The sequence below is a fragment of the Pagrus major genome, chromosome 23, assembly GCF_040436345.1.
Source record: "Pagrus major chromosome 23, Pma_NU_1.0".
Taxonomy (NCBI): domain Eukaryota; kingdom Metazoa; phylum Chordata; class Actinopteri; order Spariformes; family Sparidae; genus Pagrus; species Pagrus major.
In genome coordinates this window covers 22,842,764-22,866,458 of record NC_133237.1, presented here as the reverse complement: position 1 = coordinate 22,866,458, position 23,695 = coordinate 22,842,764, and the positions used below count along the sequence as shown (strand labels likewise).

At 40.1% G+C, this 23,695-nt stretch overlaps 10 protein-coding genes across 11 annotated transcripts; 5 read left to right on the top strand and 5 right to left on the bottom strand.

The window, feature by feature from the left end:
- Positions 1-448: 448 nt before the first annotated feature.
- On the bottom strand, positions 449-1,110 carry LOC141019319 (hemoglobin subunit beta-2). Its single transcript, XM_073494201.1, has 3 exons — positions 1,007-1,110; positions 681-903; positions 449-577 (listed from the first exon to the last, which is right to left on the bottom strand). Exons 1-3 carry the CDS (start codon positions 1,096-1,098, stop codon positions 449-451), a joined length of 444 nt encoding a protein of 147 aa, XP_073350302.1. The 5' UTR covers positions 1,099-1,110.
- A 548-nt stretch (positions 1,111-1,658) lies between these two features.
- LOC141019367 (hemoglobin embryonic subunit alpha-like) lies at positions 1,659-2,306 on the top strand. The gene is made up of 3 exons (XM_073494268.1): positions 1,659-1,756; positions 1,840-2,047; positions 2,178-2,306. The coding sequence occupies exons 1-3, from the start codon at positions 1,659-1,661 to the stop codon at positions 2,304-2,306; spliced, it is 435 nt and encodes a 144-aa protein (XP_073350369.1).
- A 1,340-nt stretch (positions 2,307-3,646) lies between these two features.
- On the bottom strand, positions 3,647-4,311 carry LOC141019320 (hemoglobin subunit beta-2). The gene is made up of 3 exons (XM_073494202.1): positions 4,206-4,311; positions 3,880-4,102; positions 3,647-3,775 (listed from the first exon to the last, which is right to left on the bottom strand). Exons 1-3 carry the CDS (start codon positions 4,295-4,297, stop codon positions 3,647-3,649), a joined length of 444 nt encoding a protein of 147 aa, XP_073350303.1. The 5' UTR covers positions 4,298-4,311.
- A 546-nt stretch (positions 4,312-4,857) lies between these two features.
- LOC141019366 (hemoglobin embryonic subunit alpha-like) lies at positions 4,858-5,505 on the top strand. Its single transcript, XM_073494267.1, has 3 exons — positions 4,858-4,955; positions 5,039-5,246; positions 5,377-5,505. Exons 1-3 carry the CDS (start codon positions 4,858-4,860, stop codon positions 5,503-5,505), a joined length of 435 nt encoding a protein of 144 aa, XP_073350368.1.
- Positions 5,506-6,781: 1,276 nt separating this feature from the next.
- Positions 6,782-7,447, bottom strand: LOC141020193 (hemoglobin subunit beta-2). Its single transcript, XM_073495262.1, has 3 exons — positions 7,341-7,447; positions 7,015-7,237; positions 6,782-6,910 (listed from the first exon to the last, which is right to left on the bottom strand). Exons 1-3 carry the CDS (start codon positions 7,430-7,432, stop codon positions 6,782-6,784), a joined length of 444 nt encoding a protein of 147 aa, XP_073351363.1. The 5' UTR covers positions 7,433-7,447.
- A 1,241-nt stretch (positions 7,448-8,688) lies between these two features.
- Positions 8,689-9,683, bottom strand: LOC141019791 (hemoglobin subunit alpha-B-like). The gene is made up of 3 exons (XM_073494798.1): positions 9,450-9,683; positions 9,131-9,341; positions 8,689-8,927 (listed from the first exon to the last, which is right to left on the bottom strand). The coding sequence occupies exons 1-3, from the start codon at positions 9,542-9,544 to the stop codon at positions 8,799-8,801; spliced, it is 435 nt and encodes a 144-aa protein (XP_073350899.1). The 5' UTR covers positions 9,545-9,683; the 3' UTR covers positions 8,689-8,798.
- Positions 9,684-10,385: 702 nt separating this feature from the next.
- On the top strand, positions 10,386-11,201 carry LOC141019790 (hemoglobin subunit beta). Its single transcript, XM_073494797.1, has 3 exons — positions 10,386-10,542; positions 10,649-10,871; positions 10,964-11,201. The coding sequence occupies exons 1-3, from the start codon at positions 10,451-10,453 to the stop codon at positions 11,093-11,095; spliced, it is 447 nt and encodes a 148-aa protein (XP_073350898.1). The 5' UTR covers positions 10,386-10,450; the 3' UTR covers positions 11,096-11,201.
- Positions 11,202-12,814: 1,613 nt separating this feature from the next.
- LOC141019862 (hemoglobin cathodic subunit beta-like) lies at positions 12,815-15,466 on the top strand. Of its 2 annotated transcripts, none has more exons than XM_073494885.1 (3): positions 12,815-12,996; positions 14,153-14,382; positions 14,458-15,466. In XM_073494885.1, exons 1-3 carry the CDS (start codon positions 12,905-12,907, stop codon positions 14,592-14,594), a joined length of 459 nt encoding a protein of 152 aa, XP_073350986.1. In that variant the 5' UTR covers positions 12,815-12,904; the 3' UTR covers positions 14,595-15,466. The 2 variants fall into 2 exon arrangements, with proteins under 2 accessions (XP_073350986.1, XP_073350987.1); XM_073494886.1 differs by having other exon boundaries at positions 12,817-12,996; positions 14,153-14,375.
- Positions 15,467-19,150: 3,684 nt separating this feature from the next.
- Positions 19,151-19,905, top strand: LOC141019350 (hemoglobin embryonic subunit alpha). Its single transcript, XM_073494244.1, has 3 exons — positions 19,151-19,245; positions 19,335-19,542; positions 19,689-19,905. The coding sequence occupies exons 1-3, from the start codon at positions 19,151-19,153 to the stop codon at positions 19,815-19,817; spliced, it is 432 nt and encodes a 143-aa protein (XP_073350345.1). The 3' UTR covers positions 19,818-19,905.
- A 1,577-nt stretch (positions 19,906-21,482) lies between these two features.
- LOC141019789 (hemoglobin subunit beta-2-like) lies at positions 21,483-22,269 on the bottom strand. Its single transcript, XM_073494796.1, has 3 exons — positions 22,163-22,269; positions 21,819-22,041; positions 21,483-21,715 (listed from the first exon to the last, which is right to left on the bottom strand). The coding sequence occupies exons 1-3, from the start codon at positions 22,252-22,254 to the stop codon at positions 21,587-21,589; spliced, it is 444 nt and encodes a 147-aa protein (XP_073350897.1). The 5' UTR covers positions 22,255-22,269; the 3' UTR covers positions 21,483-21,586.
- Between the last annotated feature and the right edge of the window lie 1,426 nt (positions 22,270-23,695).

Sequence of the window (23,695 nt, the reverse complement as noted above, 5' to 3'; positions counted from 1 at the left end):
ATTATTATTATTATTATTATTATTATTATTATTAATTTCATTATTATTATTATTGCTGGTGTTATTGTTGTCGATGATGTTTAATTGAGAGTATAATATATTTAACTTCACACTGAATCAGTAATGTTCGCCATGAAGCAGAAGACCAGAAGGAATTAACAACCTGAAAGAGAGAATTGTGACTTTAGCACTAATAATCTGACATTGGAGTTTCTTTTTTAGAGATAATTTTTCCACTATTACATCATTTCTCTACGTCTGAAGTTCAGTTTTAATCTTTAAATCTCAAACACATTATTTTTCATGTTGACATGTACAATTACAGACCAACAACTTGTTGAATTTGCTGATTGTTTTATTTGCTTTTCAGACAAAAACAAAGAGCTTTGATGGAAATGAAGGAATTATTTGATTGAATCATCATGTGATGATCTTCTCTTGCAGCTCTCTAGTGGTACTGCCTTCCCAGGGAGGTCACCACCACGGCCAGGAACTTCTGGAAAGCTGCCTGAACTTCACCGGTGAACTCTTTGCCCAGTCTTGCAGAAACCACAATGGTGAGGCAGTCAGAAAGCAGCTGCAACACAACAAGCATCATGAAACATTAGCATGAAAGAAGTGCGTTTCTGGAATAATTCTTCACTGTGGATGACAAAGTGACATTAGTTTAACAAGTTTACCCTGAAGTTGTCAGGGTCCACATGCAGCTTCTCGGAGTGCAGCACGCTCAGTTCAGCATATACTTCCTTGATGTTGTCCATGTTCTTCACAGCCCGGTCCATACCGTGGAGGATGGTTGTTCCGTGTTTAGCAACCAGTGGATTTGCGATGATGGCAGAGGCGTTGTAGAGGTTTCCAAAGTTACCGAAATACCTCTGAGTCCAGGGGTAGACGACCAGACACCTGAGGAGACACGCAAAGAGATCAGTCTTACAGGGAAAGACGAAAAGAACAAATGTGTTTGCCAAGTGCACAAAATAAAACACAAGATCCACGGATGTGTCACCTGGACAGAGCTGCAGGTCCAACGACCTCATACTCCATCTTGGAGAAGATGTCCTGGATGGTGGCGCGCTCGAAGTCTGTCCATTCAACCATCTTGTCGGCTCTAGATTTTCCTGTGCGGTCAGAAGATCCTGTGCTCAGCGGCTCCAGATGCAGCTTTTAAAGCAACTCTGCTCCCCTCCCAGATGCACGATGCAGCGGGGTGGGCCGGACAAGTGCTGTTGTGGATTTTCAGTAGTGATAAGGGTGCCTGCGTCGCTTAGATTGTCTCTTTACACAACCAATTCAAGACTGTAGACAAGAACAGACTGCGAACTGTAGACTGATATCGACATGACTGTAGTGGCCTTACTTTCAAATAGGACCAGGTGTCAATAAATAAATAAATACATGAATAAATGATGTTTCTTTCAGAGTCGACTAAAAAGAAATGGACACAGGATTTTTTACTGTTGTGTGTTTTTTTTTTTAACAAACACCTTTGCGAATGTCAAGAAACCCCTGAGTCACCATGAGAAGATCTTATCTGCAACGCCTTGTGCATCCTATCTTGGAGGAGGTCCTGGGTGTGTCCCTGCTCTGCTTCAAGCATAAAAAGCCCCTCACAGTTGAAACTGATCACAGCATTCAGCGACTCACAATCAACAGGCAAGATGACCAGTCTCACTGCTAAGGACAAGGACAGAGTCAGAACCTTCTGGGCTAAAGTGTCTGGGAAGGCGGAGGAGATCGGCTGCGAGGCTCTGGCCAGGTAAATATGAGCAACAGCTGAAGCTGCTCCAACATTAACTGAGTCATTTACAAACGCACTCACTCGTGTTTTGGTTTGCCCAGGATGCTGATCGTGTACCCGCAGACCAAGACTTACTTCGCCCACTGGAAGGACATGAGCCCCAACTCTCCCAGTGCCAAGAAGCACGGAATAACTGTGATGGGTGGAGTTGCAGATGCTGTGGGCAAACTCGACGACCTGAAAGGAGGTCTTCTGACCCTCAGTGAGCTGCACGCCTTCACCCTGCGTGTGGACCCTGCTAACTTCAAGGTGCACAGAAGCCACAGTGATCAAGAACAAGCTGTAATTTAGAAGAAGTGGTCCTTAAACTTGGGCTCTTGCACCTGCTCCTTCTGTTCTCACCGTGCACTAATGTCACTATCCTGTCTTCTTTTCACAGATCATCTCTCACTGCATCATGGTGGTCATGGCCAACATGTTCCCCGAAGAATTCACCCCTCAGGTCCATGTGTCATTCGACAAGTTCCTGGCTGCTCTGGCTCTGGCTCTGGCTGAGAAATACCGATAAACAGCAGGAGGAAAGTGCAGCATGAGCTTTCACTGCAGAATGATCAATAAATGCATGAATGCAAACAAAGCAACTCTTGTGTGTGGTTCATTTGTGATGATTTGTTTCATGTCCGAGTCGATCAAAAGTCGCAGCTACGGAACAAAGAAGAATTAAGAATGATGAAGTCAAACTTTACACTTACAGCTGCAAGAAATAACTGATTATTCAATGATTACAAAAGGAATCGGAATTTATCATGGATTATTGTTATTTTAAACTGAAAACTCAAAATATTCTCCGGCTCCAGTTTCTCCTATGTTCTCTGCATTATGAATGAAATATCTCAAGACTGTTGTCCTAAAAAAAAAATCAAGACATGACATCTGGATGTTGCCTCTGGCTCTCCTGGACGTTTTGTACTTTTTGCACCAGCCTGCAGAAAGTTGTGATACATTTATTGGGAAGGGCACTTTTGCTGCGTCCCTCATTTAATAATGTTAAAATAATTGGGAAACAACATCTGTGGATTTAGTTCCCACTTGATTTTTTTTAAAAAAAATTTTATTTGTTTAATTTTTTAGAAAACAGGACAGTGGGAAATATATAAGATAGTCACTGCATATTAGTAATTATTAGTTAGTTTTAGTTATTTGTCTCTGCACAAATCTTATATTTTCAAAATGTTTCAGTGAAATCAATGTTAATTATTTCCCTATGTGGCCTTAGTTGTTTGTTACATAAAAATATCTCAACCATGTGTGACTGTCAGCCATGAAAAAACGTTATTGTTGTTGTTGTTGTTTTTTTTATTATTATTATTAATAATAATAATAATAATAATTGCATTGTTATTATTAGTATTATTGCTGGTGTTGTTGTCGATGATGTTTAATTGAGTGTATAATATATTTAACTTCACATTGAATCAGTAATGTTCGCCATGAAGCAGAAGACCAGAAGGAATTAACAACCTGAAAGAGAGAATTGTGACTTTAGCTCTAATAAATCTGACGTTTTCTTTCAACTTTTGCACTTTAATTTCTATTTTTTCGCCCATTCATTAATTATCTTTCAGCCAAAAGCCACATCATGAATACTAAATGGAAACAATATCCTTGAACTATTCATAATAGAGATCATTTATCCACTATTACATCATTTCTATACGTCTGAAGTTCAGTTTTAGTCTTTAAATCTCAAACACATTCTTTTTCATGTTGACATGTACAATTACAGACCAACAACTTGTTGAATTTGCTGATTGTTTATTTGCTTTTCAGACAAAAACAAAGAGCTTTGATGGAAATGAAGGAATTATTTGATTGAATCATCATGTGATGGTCTTCTCTTGCAGCTCTCTAGTGGTACTGCCTTCCCAGGGAGGTCACCACCACGGCCAGGAACTTCTGGAAAGCTGCCTGAACTTCACCGGTGAACTCTTTGCCCAGTCTTGCAGAAACCACAATGGTGAGGCAGTCAGAAAGCAGCTGCAACACAGAAAGCATCATGACACATTAGCATGAAAGAAGTGCGTTTTTTGGAATAATTCTTCACTGTGGATGACAAAGTGACATTAGTTTAACAAGTTTACCCTGAAGTTGTCAGGGTCCACATGCAGCTTTTCGGAGTGCAGCACGCTCAGTTCAGCATATACTTCCTTGATGTTGTCCATGTTCTTCACAGCCCGGTCCATACCGTGGAGGATGGTTGTTCCGTGTTTTGCAACTAGTGGATTTGCGATGATGGCAGAGGCGTTGTAGAGGTTTCCAAAGTTACCGAAATACCTCTGAGTCCAGGGGTAGACGACCAGACACCTGAGGAGACACGCAAAGAGATCAGTCTTACAGGGAAAGACGAAAAGAACAAATGTGTTTGCCAAGCGCACAAAATAAAACACAAGATCCACGGATGTGTCACCTGGACAGAGCTGCAGGTCCAACGACCTCATACTCCATCTTGGAGAAGATGTCCTGGATGGTGGCGCGCTCGAAGTCTGTCCATTCAACCATCTTGTCGGCTCTAGATTTTCCTGTGCGGGTCAGAAGATCCTGTGCTCAGCGGCTCCAGATGCAGCTTTTAAAGCAACTCTGCTCCCCTCCCAGATGCACGATGCAGCGGGGTGGGCCGGACAAGTGCTGTTGTGGATTTTCAGTAGTGATAAGGGTGCCTGCGTCGCTTAGATTGTCTCTTTACACAACCAATTCAAGACTGTAGACAAGAACAGACTGCGAACTGTAGACTGATATCGACATGACTGTAGTGGCCTTACTTTCAAATAGGACCAGGTGTCAATAAATAAATAAATACATGAATAAATAATGTTTCTTTCAGAGTCGACTAAAAAGAAATGGACACATGATTGTTTTATTGTTGCGTTGTTTTTTTTAACAAACAAGTTTTCCAATGTCAAGAAACCCCTGAGTCACCATGAGAAGATCTTATCTGCAACGCCTTGTGCATCCTATCTTGGAGGAGGTCCCGGGTGTGTCCCTGCTCGGTTTCAAGCATAAAAAGCCCCTCACACTTGAAACTGATCACAGCATTCAGCGACTCACAATCAACAGGCAAGATGACCAGTCTCACTGCTAAGGACAAGGACAGAGTCAGAACCTTCTGGGCTAAAGTGTCTGGGAAGGCGGAGGCGATCGGCTGCGAGGCTCTGGCCAGGTAAATATGAGCAACAGCTGAAGCTGCTCCAACATTAACTGAGTCATTTACAAACGCACTCACTCGTGTTTTGGTTTGCCCAGGATGCTGATCGTGTACCCGCAGACCAAGACTTACTTCGCCCACTGGAAGGACATGAGCCCCAACTCTCCCAGTGCCAAGAAGCACGGAATAACTGTGATGGGTGGAGTTGCAGATGCTGTGGGCAAACTCGACGACCTGAAAGGAGGTCTTCTGACCCTCAGTGAGCTGCACGCCTTCACCCTGCGTGTGGACCCTGCTAACTTCAAGGTGCACAGAAGCCACAGTGATCAAGAACAAGCTGTTATTTAGAAGAAGTGGTCCTTAAACTTGGGCTCTTGCACCTGCTCCTTCTGTTCTCACCGTGCACTAATGTCACTATCCTGTCTTCTTTTCACAGATCATCTCTCACTGCATCATGGTGGTCATGGCCAACATGTTCCCCGAAGAATTCACCCCTCAGGTCCATGTGTCATTCGACAAGTTCCTGGCTGCTCTGGCTCTGGCTCTGGCTGAGAAATACCGATAAACAGCAGGAGGAAAGTGCAGCATGAGCTTTCGCTGCAGAATGATCAATAAATGCATGAATGCAAACAAAGCAACTGTTGTGTGTGGTTCATTTGTGATGATTTGTTTCATGTTCGAGTCGATCAAAAGTCGCAGCTACAGAACAAAGAAGAATTAAGAATGATGAAGTCAAACTTTACACTTACAGCTGCAAGAAGTAGCCAGTAACTGATTATTCAATGATTACAAAAGGAATCTGCATTATCAATGAAATATCTCAAAACTGTTGTCCTAAAAAAAAAATCAAGACAAGACATCTGGATGTTGCCTCTGGCTCTCCTGGACGTTTTGTACTTTTTGCACCAGCCTGCAGAAAGTTGTGATGAATTTATTGGAAAGGGCACTGTTGCTGCGTCCCTCATTTAATAATGTTAAAATAATTGGGAAACAACATCTGTGGATTTAGTTCCCATTTGATTTTTTGATTTTGATTTTTTCATTTGTTTAATTTTTTAGAAAACAGGACAGTGGAAAATACATAAGATAGTCACTGCACATTAGTAATTATTAGTTAGTTTTAGTTATTTGTCTCTGCACAAATCTTATATTTTCAAAATGTTTCAGTGAAATCAATGTTAATTATTTCCCTGTGTGGCCTTAGTTGTTTGTTACATAAAAATATCTCAACCATGTGTGACTGTCAGCCATGAAAAAACGTTATTATTATTATTATTATTATTATTATTATTATTATTAATAATAATAATAATAATTGCATTGTTATTATTATTATTATTGCTGGTGTTGTTGTTGTCGATGATGTTTAATTGAGTGTATAATATATTTAACTTCACACTGAATCAGTAATGTTCGCCATGAAGCAGAAGACCAGAAGGAATTAACAACCTGAAAGAGAGAACTGTGACTTTAGCTCTAATAAATCTGACGTTTTCTTTCAACTTTTGCCCTTTCATTTCTATTTTTTCCCCCATTCATTAATTATCTTTCAGCCAAAAGCCACATCATGAATACTAAATGGAAACAATATCCTTGAACTATTCATAATAGAGATCATTCATCCACTATTACAACATTTCTATACGTCTGAAGTTCAGTCTTTAATATGCTCTTTAAATCTCAAACACATTATTTTTCATGTTGACATACAATTACAGACCAACAACTTGTTGAATTTGCTGATTGTTTTATTTGCTTTTCAGACAAAAACAAAGAGCTTTGATGGAAATGAAGGAATTATTTGCTTGAATCATCATGTGATGATCTTCTCTTGCAGCTCTCTAGTGGTACTGCCTTCCCAGGGAGGTCACCACCACGGCCAGGAACTTCTGGAAAGCTGCCTGAACTTCACCGGTGAACTCTTTGCCCAGTCTTGCAGAAACCACAATGGTGAGGCAATCAGAAAGCAGCTGCAACACAGAAAGCATCATGACACATTAGCATGAAAGAAGTGCGTTTTTTGGAATAATTCTTCACTGTGGATGACAAAGTGACATTAGTTTAACAAGTTTACCCTGAAGTTGTCAGGGTCCACATGCAGCTTCTCGGAGTGCAGCACGCTCAGTTCAGCATATACTTCCTTGATGTTGTCCATGTTCTTCACAGCCCGGTCCATACCGTGGAGGATGGTTGTTCCGTGTTTTGCAACCAGTGGATTTGCGATGATGGCAGAGGCGTTGTAGAGGTTTCCAAAGTTACCGAAATACCTCTGAGTCCAGGGGTAGACGACCAGACACCTGAGGAGACACGCAAAGAGATCAGTCTTACAGGGAAAGACGAAAAGAACAAATGTGTTTGCCAAGCGCACAAAATAAAACACAAGAACCACGGATGTGTCACCTGGACAGAGCTGCAGGTCCAACGACCTCATACTCCATCTTGGAGAAGATGTCCTGGATGGTGGCGCGCTCGAAGTCTGTCCATTCAACCATCTTGTCGGCTCTAGATTTTCCTGTGCGGGTCAGAAGATCCTGTGCTCAGCGGCTCCAGATGCAGCTTTTAAAGCAACTCTGCTCCCCTCCCAGATGCACGATGCAGCGGGGTGGGCCGGACAAGTGCTGTTGTGGATTTTCAGTAATGATAAGGGTGCCTGCGTCGCTTAGATTGTCCCTGAGACAGAAATAGAAACGGGTTTGTTCGGCACAACTATTTCTGCTTATCCCGAGCCAACATAAAAACTCATGTCTGTGTTATAGATTGTGTCGGTTCCCACGGGTCCTTGAAAATTTGTACATTTGAGGGGAAAAAGTAAAGAGTTTTGAAAGTATTTTCATATTTGTACATTGTAAATGTTATATTTTGTGAAAGAATAGAAATGATAAGAAGACAAAATACCTTCAACATGCTCATTTTTAACGTCTCGTTGGGTGCAACCTCTTCAAATACTTCGTGTGAACTGAGGTTATAATATTGGTTCAACCAGGTTCAGGGCTTTTTATTGGTTATAATGTTTGAAAACACAGTGTCCACACTTTTTGGGATTTGGTGCCGCACAATACACTTGACATTCATTTAATGTGATGTGTTCGCCAAAGTGTCCACTAGGTGGCAGCAGCAGAGTGCAGATAGAAACCTGTTGGACGTTGAGGAGACTGAGGGGAAAACACGTCACCGATTAAGACTCTTTCTGATCAGTGTCGACATTTTTAGCGCAGCCATGGGATGTTTTTAATATTGGTGTGAATTATACATATTTTCCTGAACAGACTGACGATTCCTATTCAAAACACTATTTTTGTATTCAGAAGAAAAATCTTGTATAATTGAGGCTGGATGAGATGAGAGGACACACAGAGGGATAAGAAACACAGTCCAGTGAAGGCAGTCGGTGTAAAATATTGAAAATGTGGCTTTTATTTGTTTGTTTACAGTGATTGCACACAGATGAGGGGCAATGAGCAGAGTAATGAGGTCCACATATCCCTCAATGCAAATAAAATATTACTAAGGGAAGTAACTATTCTACATATGATAAAACTGCCCTTTTCCTTGTCATCAAATCGGATTATAAATCTCATGGAAGATTGATATAAACTGTAGTGGCTTTACTTTCATATAGGACCAGGTCTCAAATCATAATAATAATAATAACAATAATAATAATACTAATAATAATAATAATGATAATAATAATAAACATAGCCTAATGTTTCTTACAGAGTCGACTAAAAAGAAATGGACACAGGTATTTTGACTGTCGTGTTTTTATTGAACAAACACCTACATATCAAAAGGGTTGTTGACATTGTTGGCTGACGCGCCGCATGGAGGCGGTCGGTGCTTCTGCGTGGCTGGAGTTTAGCGGTACCTCTCAGACAGAGCGAAGGCCAGTCTCATCAGGAACTTATCACATGAGACGTGGACCTCTGGAGTGAAGTCAGCAGGGAAGTACGCGGCGATCGTCAGGATCAGGTTGTGGGCGAAAATCTGTGGTGGTGGTGAGAGATTTAGATGTCACTGAAAGCATCTCTTGAGAAAATTCATTGGACATTTTGTCCTCTTTAATTAAGAAAGGTCAGTAGATCTAGTCTACATATATCTTGTGCATGTTTGCCGGTTGAATAAGTTGCATATACACTCTTATACTTATGGTTATTAACCTGAAAGACCTTCTCAGATGATTTTGTTACCTTAAAGTTGCCCGGATCCACCCGGAGCTTGAAGGCATGCAGCTCACTGAGGGCAGCCAAACCACGAGTCAAATTGTCAATGTGTTTGACGCCTCTTGCTACGCCTGTCATGATGGTTAAACCATGTTTCTGCACTTTTGGGTGGCTACTATTCAGATCCGTCCCCCAGTGGGAAAAGTAGGCCTTGGTCTGCGGGTAGGCCACCAACATCCTGAAGGATAGAAACAGAAAAAAACATAAATGAGACAAGGATTTAAAAGCTGACGTACAACATGCATTATAGTAATTTCACATTTTATGAGCATGACGTCGAGTTTACCTGCCCAGAGCTTCGGCGCCAATCTCGGCAGACATCGGTTCAACTTTGGCCCACAAGGCCCTCACCCGGGTCTTGTCTACATCAGAGAGACTCATGTCTGCCTTGGAGTTTTTTCAGAGAGAGCGAGAAAATGGATGAAAAGATGCTGATGAAGTTGATTTTTCAAAACGTCTTTATATCAAACCAGACGGCACCACGCCCGCGTATCAAGTCCAAACCACACCTTCGATAAAGAAACTGCCAGAACTTTTCACTGCCGGTTTTATTTGATAAAAGGTACCACTCCCCCTAATATCACTTAATTGCCAGGAAATTAGTGGCCGTGTTATCGAGATGAAATGCCCTGTGGAAGTTTGTCAGACTTAAAAACATAAATGAAAAGACTTTGGAGAGATTTCGACCAAACAAACAAACAAACAAACAAACAAACAAACAAACAAAACTTACTCATATTTACTGAGAAAAGAGGGGCACTATTGTGAAAATAAAGTCGTAATTTAGAGGGGAAACGTTACAACATCAGGAGAATAAAGTCACAAACTGTCTTTTCTTTATAGAGGTGCATTCTCTTTATTTATTTACATACTGTTGCCAGTTAATTGGGTTCACCTGGTCCAATACAAGAGTCCTGCATGAAGGTTGTAATGTTCAGTTGTTGTTCAGAAGTGTTTGTTTAACTGCAACATTTTGGAGAATGTAGCTTGTGGAGTTGTTGTATTAGACTGCTTTACTTTTTACTTATAACCAGACAGCTGAGTGTATAAACGTGTATTTTGAGTCTCGTTTAAAAACAGATCTGTCTTAACTATCTAAACCATCTGTGAGTGCCACAACAGGGGCGTCATTAATCGGAGGATGCGATCCAATCAGAAGCTCCTCGGAATGAGAGGCGGAGCATTCAGTAATGAATAAAAACTGGAATCTCAGTAATGAGAAAGAGAGAAGCTTTTGATCAGAGACCCCGTTCGTCAAACGTCAGAAGACACTTTCACACAATCAACATGGTCGAGTGGACAGATGCTGAGCGTAGCGCCATCAAAACCCTGTGGGGAAAGATCGATGTGGCTGAAATCGGACCCCAGGCTCTGACCAGGTAAACCTCTTTTTTTAATTTTTAATTTTTTAATAATTATTAGTAGTTTTCGGATCATGGCTGTGCTGGTTTATGTATGTGACCTTTATGATCCATGTCATTCCAGGCTTATGATCGTGTATCCATGGACTCAAAGACACTTCTCAAGCTTCGGCAACATTTCCACCAACGCCGCCATCCTCGGAAACGAGAAGGTGGCCGAGCACGGCAGGACAGTGATGGGTGGGCTGGACAGAGCTGTGCAGAACCTGGACGACATCAAGAATGCATACACCTTGCTGAGCCAGAAGCACTCTGAGATAATCCATGTGGATCCTGATAACTTCAGGGTATGTCACGCTCTCTAAACCCTTCTTCATGCATGTATCTGGTGTTTACTCCTCCTTACTAATGTAACTGTCAATCATTGTTCTCATTTTAGCTTCTTGCTGAATGCTTCAGTATTTGCGTGGGTATCAAGTTTGGCCCCAAAGTCTTCAACGCCAATGTCCAGGAAGCCTGGCAGAAGTTCCTGGCTGTGGTCGTCAATGCTCTGGGCAGACAGTACCACTGAGGCTCTGGAGACGCAGACGTGCAGCAGTCATACATGCTTCTGAAATGTCTCATGTTCTATCATGTGGCTGCCGCCAAATCCCAAAAATAAAGCTCAAATGAAAGCATTTCTCTTTGTGTGATCATTTGGAAAAAAAAAAATATTGCTTATTAGCGCCTATAGTAGTATTGACAGGTATTACTCATGAGGCGCTCATTAAAGAGTTTTCCCTCAACATCCTGCAGACTGATTAATGATAATAAGTAAGGAAGTTTGTGTACATGAATTACAATCTTGAAAAAAATAATAATTTTCCTTTCATGACACTTAAATAAACATGTTCTAGTGTCCAAATAATACTATATCAGGTCTTTCTACTATATAACATGCTTGTGACTAGCAGAGCCTGTGTAGTAGTAGTTGAAGAATATGGTGATGAAGAATGAAGTATTAATAAACATTATATTAGTGTTAGATTAATATAATGATATAAACGTACTAATAAGCAGCTAATGGTTGATATCTGTAATATAAAGTTGCACCCAAACAGTTGTTCTTATCATTCAAGGCTCTCACTACAAATTTAGTTTTATCATAAATTCTTTATAATTAATTAGCACAAAATAAAAACATCCAAATTGTTGAACTTGATTTTGATCAAACAATTTCACTGGACACTTCTGATCCCCAAACATTGAATCTAATTAATGAAAACTAATATTAAATATTCTTCTCTTGACCATATCTCTTTGTTGACCATATCCCAAGTGTGGAGTTATGGATGCTGCTGCAGTGTGTGCATCGATTCTTACATGTTATTGTGTAAAAGGAATCGATCTTGCACAAATAACTCAAAGCGTAATGCTACTCAGACATGAGGTTCATATATCTAAGGCTGTTATGAACAACATTTGCTTCCCCAGTTCGTTTGGTGATAAGGTCCCCTGTCGTAAATTGGTAGTAAGCAAAATTAGTATCCAAAATAAAATGACCTTATCTTCGGGAAAACAGACTTTCTGGCTTCTTGACTGCGCTAATGCATGTAGGGGTGCGGTCATTTTAATTCCGTGATAACTGGGGTGAAATGCATGTGTGCAATGGATAAAAAAATTGGGTGGGTCAAGAAATTAATATCAAAATGTTGTTTCATTAGAGCCCACTAACACGAAGAGGTTATTCTGCAGATGTACAGTACAGTAGGCCTGTATTGCGCACTCCTCATTGTCAACATATGAAATAATGTGTTGTTTGTCCTTTCCAGATCGATTAAAGACAAACAAAGCCCCCAGCTGGAGCTGTGTTGTGTTAAAGAAACCTTGTGCTTCAGTGTTTTTTAAAGCATGCAACAAAGCAGCAATTTTGTGGTTTGAAACCAAATTTAGTTGCATTTAAGGGCGAGGAATGGTGAGAGTGCTGCTTGGTGACACTTTCATGGTATTAACTGGACCTGTAGGTAATTTATTTGGGCGGAGGAAGCCTGAATATACAGACTAAAACAACTTCGCGTGTCTCAATGTAACATTTTTTGGCAAATAACTTTTGACAAGAAAAAAGTTTTTGAGAAAAGCATAAATTTGTGAGCTCTTTATACCTGGACAGGTGGACTGGTGTATCAGCAGCTTGCCGGTGCTGATACAACACGAATCATCACAATCACGCTTTAGAGTAATTTGGTGTACAGGCTGATGAAATCGCCCCCTGATGTCTGACACCCTGCTGACTTATCATTGCCGGTCACTGAACGGAGGAGATGCTCATTCCTCAGTGTGATGTGTGGAGGCAAACGGTGACCAAATACGTTGATTGATTGCTATTTCTTATATTGACGTCATGGTTCACTGGACAGACAAGGAGCGCAGCGCGGTCAGAGCCGTGTGGGAAAAAGTTGATGTCGATCAGATCGGATCGGAAGCGTTGGCAAGGTAGAGATATGGAGATATGAGCTGAGATATGGTTTAAAGTTTGCAATATTACCTTTAATGTTTGTTTGATAATCACATGTTTTCGACATACATACTTTAACTTATTTCGTTACAAGATTACTGCCATTATAGCCTACAGTAACTTGTTGCGTTACTGCGTTATCTATGGAGAAAAGTAACGCGTCAGAGTGCTTTAGGGTGCCCAGAAATGACGGCACAACGCCTTTGAGACTCGTTGCGCACGTCTGTTATATTGTCCAGACGGTGTGTAGCCAGCTGTACATGTACCTATGAATGTATTGACTCTACCGCCATATTGTAGCCTTCTTTACGGATAATGAAATTTAATAATGAAAAAAACTAACCACGATTAAGGCTAGTATTGGATTCTTTACTTAATCAAACTTTTACTTTTTTAATGATATCATTGTGAGTTGGTTACCATGATGTTACTGTAAAAATGCTGGAAAAAAGTGAAACGAAGAACTGAGCCTTTAAAGGACTCTGGTACAAATGTGAGGTGATCACATTCAATTGTAATGATTGTCAGCGTCACTCAACAGTTGTTGAAAGAAAAAATTAAAGGAACTATTCAACCTAAATGAAGATTAGATGATAAATATTCAAGGCAGCAATTGAATTTGCCCAAAATTATTCACAGTTTACACAGAAACGAAATAGGAAAGGAAAAGACAGCAAATTCTTCCAGTAATGGATTACTTTTATGAAAGGACTAACAACTTAAGATGATCGTCACAACAAAAAAAGTACTTGAATGGATTACCTTGTAACAAGTTACCCCCAAAACTGGCGAGGGGCAAATATTTTTAGGTAGCTAAAAAATACATAGAAGAATTAAGTTTTTTAATAAGAAATGAGTGTTTTATGTCAGACCTCATTTCAGCACCAGGAGCTGTCCACAGCCTCGCACATGATTAATATTTTGGATTATAAAATGACTTTATTTTTATGATGTATTATCTACATTATTTGTCTAAAACCTTCCTAAAAGCTTTGATGTAGTCCCATGAGTCCCATAATCTTTCTTTGGGCTATTTTATGATGTTTATTTGCTCTATCGAACAAAGCTAATAACCAACGTGCTCACGTTACAGTCATCCAGCGTGCCAAATAAGTATATCCCTCACATCGACAGGGTGCTGATCGTCTACCCCTGGACCGAGCGGTATTTCGGTTGTTTTGGAGACTTGTTCACTGCAACAGCTATTCTCAATAACCCCAAAGTGGCAGCCCATGGCAAGGTGGTGCTGAAGGCCCTGGAGGGAGCAGTGAAGAACATGGACAACATCAAGGGCGCATATGCTGCCCTGAGCCGGATGCACTGCGAAACACTCAAAGTGGATCCCGATAACTTCAAAGTAAGAGGTACTTCTCAAATCCAAGAATTCTTTCAGCAGTTTTTATTATTGTATTTATGATGTGTTTTTGTTTTGTCCGCAGCTGTTGGCCGACTGCATCACAATCACAGTCGCCTGCAAACTGAAGGGCGCCCTCAGCCCTCAGACCCAAGCCACCTGGCAGAAGTTCCTGTCTGTGGTTGTCGAGGCTATGGGCAGTCAGTACTCCTGAAGAGATAAACAAACCCAGCTGGAAAAAAAGAAAAGAATAAAAACCATATTTAAACCCTGTGTGGCAGGCCTGAATATGCGTGGTTTCACCTAAAACAAGTGTAATTGAACAGTTGGTTAATATTGAGTTCGCATATCTTATAGCTTGCGTCGTTGCTGAACGATGTTGCGGTTCTGCATTGGCACATTTTAAGATATACCCTCAGTTGTTTGTACAGCAGGGATTTGGTGACCCCTTGAGGTTCATATGGGAAGTACAAGTCATCTCCAGCGCAGGTTGTTAGATTCTAGTCAACATTTCACGCGTGTGTCGTTATACTTTGTTTTATGTCTTTATTAACACAACCAACTATAGCCTACTCTCACTTCTACCAATAGATAGACCGAATATTTTATGTATGAGTGATTTAATTTAGAATAAAGCAGACTTTTGGAACAAATGTGTGCTCAATGACACAACTGATTACAGGCTTATTAGTATATGCAACCGTTCTTTGTCCCCTATAGCCTATGTATGGAAATCATATGACTTGTGGTGAATTTAATGAGCAGTATGAATTTTACAGGTGTGTAAACTTTCATTTTAGGGTGATCTCACATTTCCAGCTGTCAGGAAGTGTCCCCCCCTGCTATAATCAACACATTTAGGCATAAATGTAACCCCTTACCAGCTGATGACATTGATCCGGTATTGATAAATAACTGACTAGATGGTAGAGCAATGCTCATCAAGCCATCAACAAATTGCGATAAGCACATAAACATACTGCAAATATCCAAAAGTCATCATGTGAAAGTTACCTATACCACACGAATAAAAGTCTTAATGCATCTGATATAAATTGTAGTTAGAGAACAAGTAAAGGCAACTTATACATATATTTAAATCTATGTGTGTACTTTATACTCATAATTTAAATATACCGGTCTGTTCGATTATCAGATATATTCATCATTTTTAATTATTGTTCACTTATATTCTTCTTTTCTTTTTATCCAATTGCCAGTAAAATAAACCAAGTCAAAATGCGTTACTTTTGCTCTGATAAGATAATAAGATAAGATAATCCTTTATTAGTCCCACAACGGGGATATTTGCATTATTAGAGAGCATCAATTGAGACAGTAGTAATAAATATAGAAAATATAAGTAAAAAAGCAATGGAAACAATATAAACAATATAAATAAGAAACAAAAACATTAAAATATTAACACTATTGATGCGGCATGCAATCTGCAAAGTAAGCAGTAACCAGAAAAGAGGACAAATACTATATTTTCCTTAAAAATGTGGTGGAGTGGGCGCATAAAGTAGCATAAAATTGACCTCAGAGTACCTCCAAAATTGGACCTAAGTAGAGTACTTGAGTAAATGTACTTAGTTACATTCCATCACTGACATGCTGTGATTGCAGATGCATTGAAAAGCAGGAGACTAAAGTTGCGTTAAAAACAGAGTTTTATTGTCTTGGCAAAATAACACATGGATCACAATTAAACTGCTGAAAACAACAACAGAAGATTGACTATCTCATAGTTTGTAATAAAACACAACACCAAGCGAGGGTGATAGTTTTACTCGAGAAGAAGATTTAATGCTTCATGATGTTCAGACTGACTGCAGGAGCCCTGTCCACGTGGGGGAGGACCTCGGACAGCTCCCTGTGGCTATGACTGAACAGTAGAGGGCGCTCCAGCTCAACTTTTTACGACCAAGCGCAAACATTTTTGTGCTTCTACAAGTCTGTTCAAGACCAGAATTATTTATTTTTCTCATAAAATTAAATACACATATTCATTATGGTATACAACAACTTAAAATCACACTGTTCCTGTGTTATTTATAGATGTATAAATATATACTGATGCACATTTTACAGCATCTGAAAGCATTATAAACTATATACTGTGAGCCTGTATGTCATAGCACCTGCGAATCAATTTGGTGGTTATAAAGATGAATGGATTTTGTATTTTACCTGGAAAAAGTGAGAGGTCCACAGACCCCTGCAGTGACACCCAGCGTCTGTCCATTACACTTTGGTGTTCACTGACTGTGCGTCAGTGTGGCTCCAGATGTGAGCAGATACAGACTATTGTTTCACGCCCCCTGTTTTTTTGTTTATCTGCCCCAGTGAGCAAAATGAGCACAAGTCAGCAAAAAGCAGCCACGCATTTCCCACGAGGCCTTAACAGTGAAGCAGAGGTCACAATGTCGAGTCAAGTGTTTTATTTGTCATATGCACACACCAGTTACAGTGGAGCATTCTTTGATCTCAGCCACCCTCCAACAATACTCACACGAAATGTTCAAAAATAAAATTAGGCAAGTGGAAAACGAAAGAGAATCAATGAAGAGTATTACAAATTAAATTTAGTCTGGATTTGTTGACCAATCATCAGTTAATATACACACTGGTTAGTCACCCAATTACATTTTTAGCAACTTCAGCCTCACAGACTTAGTCTTCCTGTAGTCCTGTCCATATCAGCTGACCTACTAGCGCCCACAGAGGGGCCACTCACTGCTACAGAGGGGCCACTCACTGCTACAGAAGGGCCACTAGTGCCCACAGAGGGGCCACTCACTGCTACAGAGGGGCCACTCACTGCTACAGAGGGGCCACTCACTGCTACAGAGGGGCCACTAACTACTACAGAAGGGCCACTAGCGCCCACAGAGGGGCAACTTACTACTACAGAAGGGCCACTCACTGCTACAGAGGGGCCACTAACTACTACAGAAGGGCCACTAGCGCCCACAGAGGGGCCACTCACTGCTACAGAGGGGCCACTCACTGCTACAGAAGGGCCACTCACTGCTACAGAGGGGCCACTAACTACTACAGAAGGGCCACTAGCGCCCACAGAGGGGCCACTCACTGCTACAGAAGGGCCACTAGCGCCCACAGAGGGGCCACTTACTACTACAGAAGGGCCACTCACTGCTACAGAAGGGCCACTAACTGCTACAGTGGGGCCACAAACTGCAAAAGTAGGACCAATAACTGTTAGTGGTAGTCCAGTAGACAAATATTCATACATTCATTAAGATAATTGCACATTTTTAGAAGTAACATTTTAATTTGTCAGACCACATAAGCCCACTGCTGCTGTGTGAAAAGAAGAAGTGAAAAACAAACACAAAACAGTGAAAAACAAACAGGTTTCTAAATAAATCATATATTTACTTGAGTTTTTCACATATCTTTATTATATATTCATGAAGTATATTTAGTTGACAATCTCTTTCAACTGCCAAATGAAAGCTGGTTGCCTGCTGCAGGCTGCTGCAGGCTGCTGCTGCACCACCTGCCAGTGCCACTAGGAGGATCCTGGCCTCTGTAAAGATTATCTTGTTCCCCCTCTGAGCGGACCCACCCTATGCAGGCTCCAGTTCTCTAACAGATAAGCGTATTGGCAGCAGCTTCACCGCAAATGACCCCAGTCTTCATGTTGGTGTGAACTGATTACTAAATCCTTCAATATTAAATATTTGCAGAGGCTAGATTTCAAATCAGTAGACCTGGACTGTCTCAGATGTTTACACCACAGGTTTAACTTTTCATAGTCTCATATGTTTGCCAAATCTGTTCTCTGGATTACAGAATCTTGATTTAAATTAGTTTACTGTAGTCATAAAAGCAGAGTTAAATCTTTTAATTTATTCAATGGAACCAGATCATTTTGAATTTAACTCAAATCATTTATAGAAGCAGGCTATACACCTCCAAGGTCTAGATGTTGGTGAAAAAGCCTACAAAGCCTATTTACAGTTTGGCACAAATCTGAAAAATGATACTGATACATGCATTCAGGAGCCCATATTCCTTATATACTTACTTACGAATTCATTGAATTTTTTGAGTTTGTAACTATTGTCTCTGCTCTGACTGTCGACAGGCTAACAAACCCTCCAAACTACAGGTCTGCTCCAACTCTCACCACTTTTAAATCAAGGCTGAAGACCTTTCTGTTTGCCACTGCCTTTCACTGAAGCAATTTTAAGGCTTTGAACTGCACTGTGACTTATATTTTCTGTTCTTGTCTCTTTTAAACCTATTTCTTTTATTTTAGCCTACTTTCCTATTTCTTAACTTGTTTTAATGTTTTGTTTATTGATGTCTTTCTACTTGTCTTTAATGTATTTTAATTGCAATTTTTAATTTCTTTTAATGTAATTTTCTTTTATGCCCCTGTAAAGCACTTTGAGTTGCCTTGTGTCTGAATTGTTCTATACAAATAAACTTGCCTTGCCTTGCCTGACTAGTTTAAATTTAAATTAATAATTTTCATTGCACTGGAAATGTGTGGTTTGGATTCATATTCACACTGAATTTGATTAACGTCCTGATGTTCATAGGTGAAGAAACTTCAAGAAAAGAGGCCACTTGGTGTTTTTTTGTCTTTATCTCATGCAAGCTGCAACTTTTGGAACCAGTCCAAATGCCACGCAGCCTATCTTGGAGGAGGTCCGGGTGTGCCCATGCCCTGTTTTATGTATAAAACCCCCCACGGGTCGGACAGGTTCCAACATTTCAACTGCGAACAATCATCACAGAAGATGAGTCTCACTGCAAAGGACAAGGACGTCGTCAGAGCCTTCTGGGCTAAAATAGCTGCCAAGGCCGACGACATCGGCGCTGATGCTCTCTCCAGGTAAATATGACCTCATAAGAATCCTTTAAATGTTTAATTATCTGTTTATTACCTACTCGCTTATTCATTTAATTACATGTCTTACCCAGGATGCTGGTGGTGTACCCGCAGACCAAGACTTACTTCTCCCACTGGAAGGACCTGAGCCCCGGCTCTGCCCCGGTGAGGAAGCACGGACAGACCGTGATGGGTGGAGTTGGTGATGCTGTGAAGAAGATCGACGATCTGAATGCAGGTCTTCTGACCCTCAGCGAGCTGCATGCCTTCACCCTGCGTGTGGACCCTGCTAACTTCAAGGTACATGTCACCGATGATCAGTGCCTTTCTCAAACTGTGGTTATACATTTAAATTGGGGGTTTACACTCATTGGACCCAGCTATATGCACAACTCAAGTAGCGATTCTTAATCCTCTTTCTTTTTTCTTTTTTTTTTTTTTTACAGATTCTCTCTCACAACATCCTTGTGGTCTTGGCCATCATGTTCCCCAATGACTTCACCCCTGAGGTCCATGTGTCTGTGGACAAGTTCCTGGCTGCCCTGGCCCGCGCCCTGTCTGAGAAATACCGATAAACCTCAAACAGGAGCAGATGACGGACAGCAGCATGGGCTCGAATAATCTGTCAGTCTGAATATCAATAAAAGATCAAATGCAATGAAACTTTTTGTGTGGTTGAGTGAATTTATATTGATTAAAAGGGTTTCAAGTCAGGTCAACAGCACACATGGCATCAGTTCAGTGGATTTAATTTGGAATAACGCATGTCAGCGATGTTTTAACGTTAGGCTTACTTATTAAATATGCAAAGGAAAAACTCAAAGAGCAGAGTGCTCTGTTTCCCCCACAATATCTAAAGAAGCATTATTGTTGTTTATGAAACAGGGTTATACGAATTTACCAGGACGAATACAAGAGATGAGGAGCAAGCATTTAATAAACTTTATCTAGATACTCTAACGACAAATATGCTGCAGTGTACAATGATAATTTGTTCCATGTACTGTTTCGATCCTTCGGACAAAGTTTAAATATCACAATTTAAAAAAAAAACTGCATTCAAAGCTTTACTTACCTAATGTCAACAGCATTATACACTTAAGCACTTATTATGCAGAATGGAAACTTTCAAAATCCTACATGATAATGTCTGAATTTTTTCTTATTATCATTATTATGAATGTATCAACATATAACGACGTGTTTAAAAAATGTCATAAATTAGAAGCTATCTTATCATTTATATACTCCTGCATTCAAAGTTTTACTAAGTAGCATTACTAGTATTATACACTTGCGCTATTATTATTATTATTATTATTAATATTAATATTAATATTAATATTAATATTAATATTAATATTAATAATAATATGAATAATGACAAGAATATTAGTAATAATAATTATAACCCAACAAATATGTATTATTATAATTATTATGTTATTATGTTTATGTTCTGTTATTTATGGATGTAGCATGGCCTACTGTTGCTCATCACTATGACATGATGAAGTTGCAATGACTTTATGTGATTAGTTCACACTTCACAGATCACCATCAGCTAAGTAATGTTAATTCACACTTACCTCGCATTAATTTATATTATTATACGCTGGATTCCAGTTACATAAGAGTGTATTTTAGATTTGTTCAGCCTCCTTGGAAGCAGGGTAGTAGGCTACCTGTTCTCATATAGTTTTCAAATATACACTGACGTTTATGTCACTGAAATCCAGCTAACTTGATGAATCGTGAGTCGTGTGTGTGTGTGTGTGTGTGTGTGTGTGTGTGTGTATATATATATATATATATATATATATATATATATATATATATATATATATATATATATATATATATATATATAGTATGTAAGTATATGATTTGTCCTGGATGCATTAACATGTAAGCCATCTAATTGCCTTATATATTGTATAAGCTACACGAATCTATTTGGTAGGCTTTCAGTGATTAAGAAAAACATTATTTTAGACTCTCTTCTCTAACTTTCTCTGAAAGTGGTCATTCAAAACGAGTATTAAGTTAATAATACTAAATTTGAAATGCAGGACTTTTACTTTAATCTTATTTTTTACCTATTAAGACTTTGAATTAATTAAAAGACTTAATATGTTAACATATATATAACTATAGCCTACGTCGTGAACAAGGCTGTTGCAATCTCAACTTGATCGTCCTAAAGAAGACCATAAACACAGACAGGGACAAAAATGCAATTTGATGAATATGCTTGTTGTTTTATTTATTCATGCTTTTGAGACAAACACAGAGAATGTTTCAAACAGATGATCATCATGTGATGGTCTTCTCGTGCAGCTCTCTAGTGGTACTGCCTTCCCAGGGAGGTCACCACCACGGCCAGGAACTTCTGGAAAGCTGCCTGAACATCACCGGTGAACTCGTCGCCCAGTTTCCCAGCAACCACAATGGTGAGGCAGTCAGAAAGCAGCTGCAACACAACAAGCATCATGAAACATTAGCATGGAAGAAGTGCGTTTCTGCAATAATTCTTCACTGTGGATGACAAAGTGACATTAGTTTAACAAGTTTACCCTGAAGTTGTCAGGGTCCACATGCAGCTTCTCGGAGTGCAGCACGCTCAGTTCAGCATATTCGGCCTTGATGTTGTCCATGTTCTTCACAGCCCGGTCCATACCGTGGAGGATGGTTGTTCCGTGTTTTGCAACCAGTGGATTTGCGATGATGGCAGAGGCGTTGTAGAGGTTTCCGAAGTTACCGAAATACCTCTGAGTCCAGGGGTAGACGACCAGACACCTGAGGACACACGCAACATCATGCAATTCTGAAAATGTCTGCACAGATTATGCTGCGTGTTTTTGCGCATTCATGTTGAGGAGAAAATAAAAATAATGATAATAATAGTAAGTTCTCTCACCTGGAAAGGGCTGCAGGTCCCACCACCTCATACTGCATCTTGGCGAAGATGTTCTGGATGGTGGCGCGCTCGAAGTCTGTCCATTCGACCATTTTGCCGGTTGTAGATTTGTTCCACAAGTTCTGTGTTGGTCAGTACCAGAAGCAACTTTTAAAAGAACCTCTTCACTCCTCCCAGAAATATGTGATTGGATGGAATAGGGCAGTGGGTTGGCCAAATGCTGCTCTACGTATTTGCAAAAATGATAAGGAAAGGACAAATCTGCATTGCTTAGATTGTGTCGGAAGCTGCTGGCTGTGTTCTTTAATTACGCTGGCAACTTGTCAAGTTGCTTGTGAATTCTCTGTGCAGTCAAAAGAAGACTGGATTAAAACAAAGAGCCTTTCAAGGATGGGGTCAGATTTCAGAAATGGCTGGAAAAAAATATCAATTTTACATCTTAAATGTAGTATGCTATTCTTTTTCTCTCAAATATGCACTAATTTCCACAATATAGGTTTAGTAATCTGGTTGAACTCGAATGTAAATAAACTAAAACAGGTTTGTGTTTGAAATGATTTTCCATCAGTGTAACCACTTTAACAATGTGAGTCAAGCCTAAATACATGGTAATATGGTTTACTCGACCACAGCTAGGTCAGTGTGCACACAATGAAGTTGGCTAATTAATCCAGCAGAGGGCGCTCCTACATATGAGAAGGCTCTGACCGCTGCATGACTGGACTTGATGCAGCAACCTCCACATGAGGTGCACATTGTGAGTTTGATGCTGGGTTTGGCTTAGTAAGCTCAGATATTATCAGCCAATTAAACCATGGTTATAAAATCACAGCTGATAAATTCAGTGCACAGTGTACATTACAGTAGTAACAGGTAGACGGAGGGAGAACCTTGGACAGCTTCCTCACCTCAAGCAGCTTAAAGCAACATTATGTGGAAATAAGCATTTTGTGGATTTGGTTCCCCCCACAGTTTCAGGAAACCATAGTCCTACTAGAGGGCCGGCAGCTGCAACCCTCTACCCGCTCATCTGCTCATTCTGGAGGAAGAAACAGGTTGTGTGGGTGTTGTGTGTCTTCATGGAAATTGTGTTTCTTTGTGGAGGTTTTGTGTCGTTTTGGTGTCTCTGTGAAAGTTTTGTGTCTCTTTGTGGAGGTTTTGTGTCTCTTTGTGGAGATTTGGTGTCTCTTTGAGGAGGTTTGGTGTCTCTTTGGGGAGGTTTAGTGTCGTTTTGGTGTCTCTTTGTGAAAGTTTTGTGTCTCTTTGGGGAGGATTTTTGTTTCTTTGTGGAGGATTTGCGTGGACTTGTGAGGATTTGTAAATAACATCGATCATGTTACAATACCATGTTCTGCTGGGGAACCTTGAGTTCTAACATTCATGTGGATGCTTCTTTGGCACCACTCACCCAAACACAGACTGGTAAGAGGTTCAGTGCTTAAGATGCTTTTTAACTTGCTGTATAAGTGGCAGTGAGACTGTTCAGGACACTGTCTGCACTGTGGTCCTTTAGGGGTGAAGCTCAGCACCATC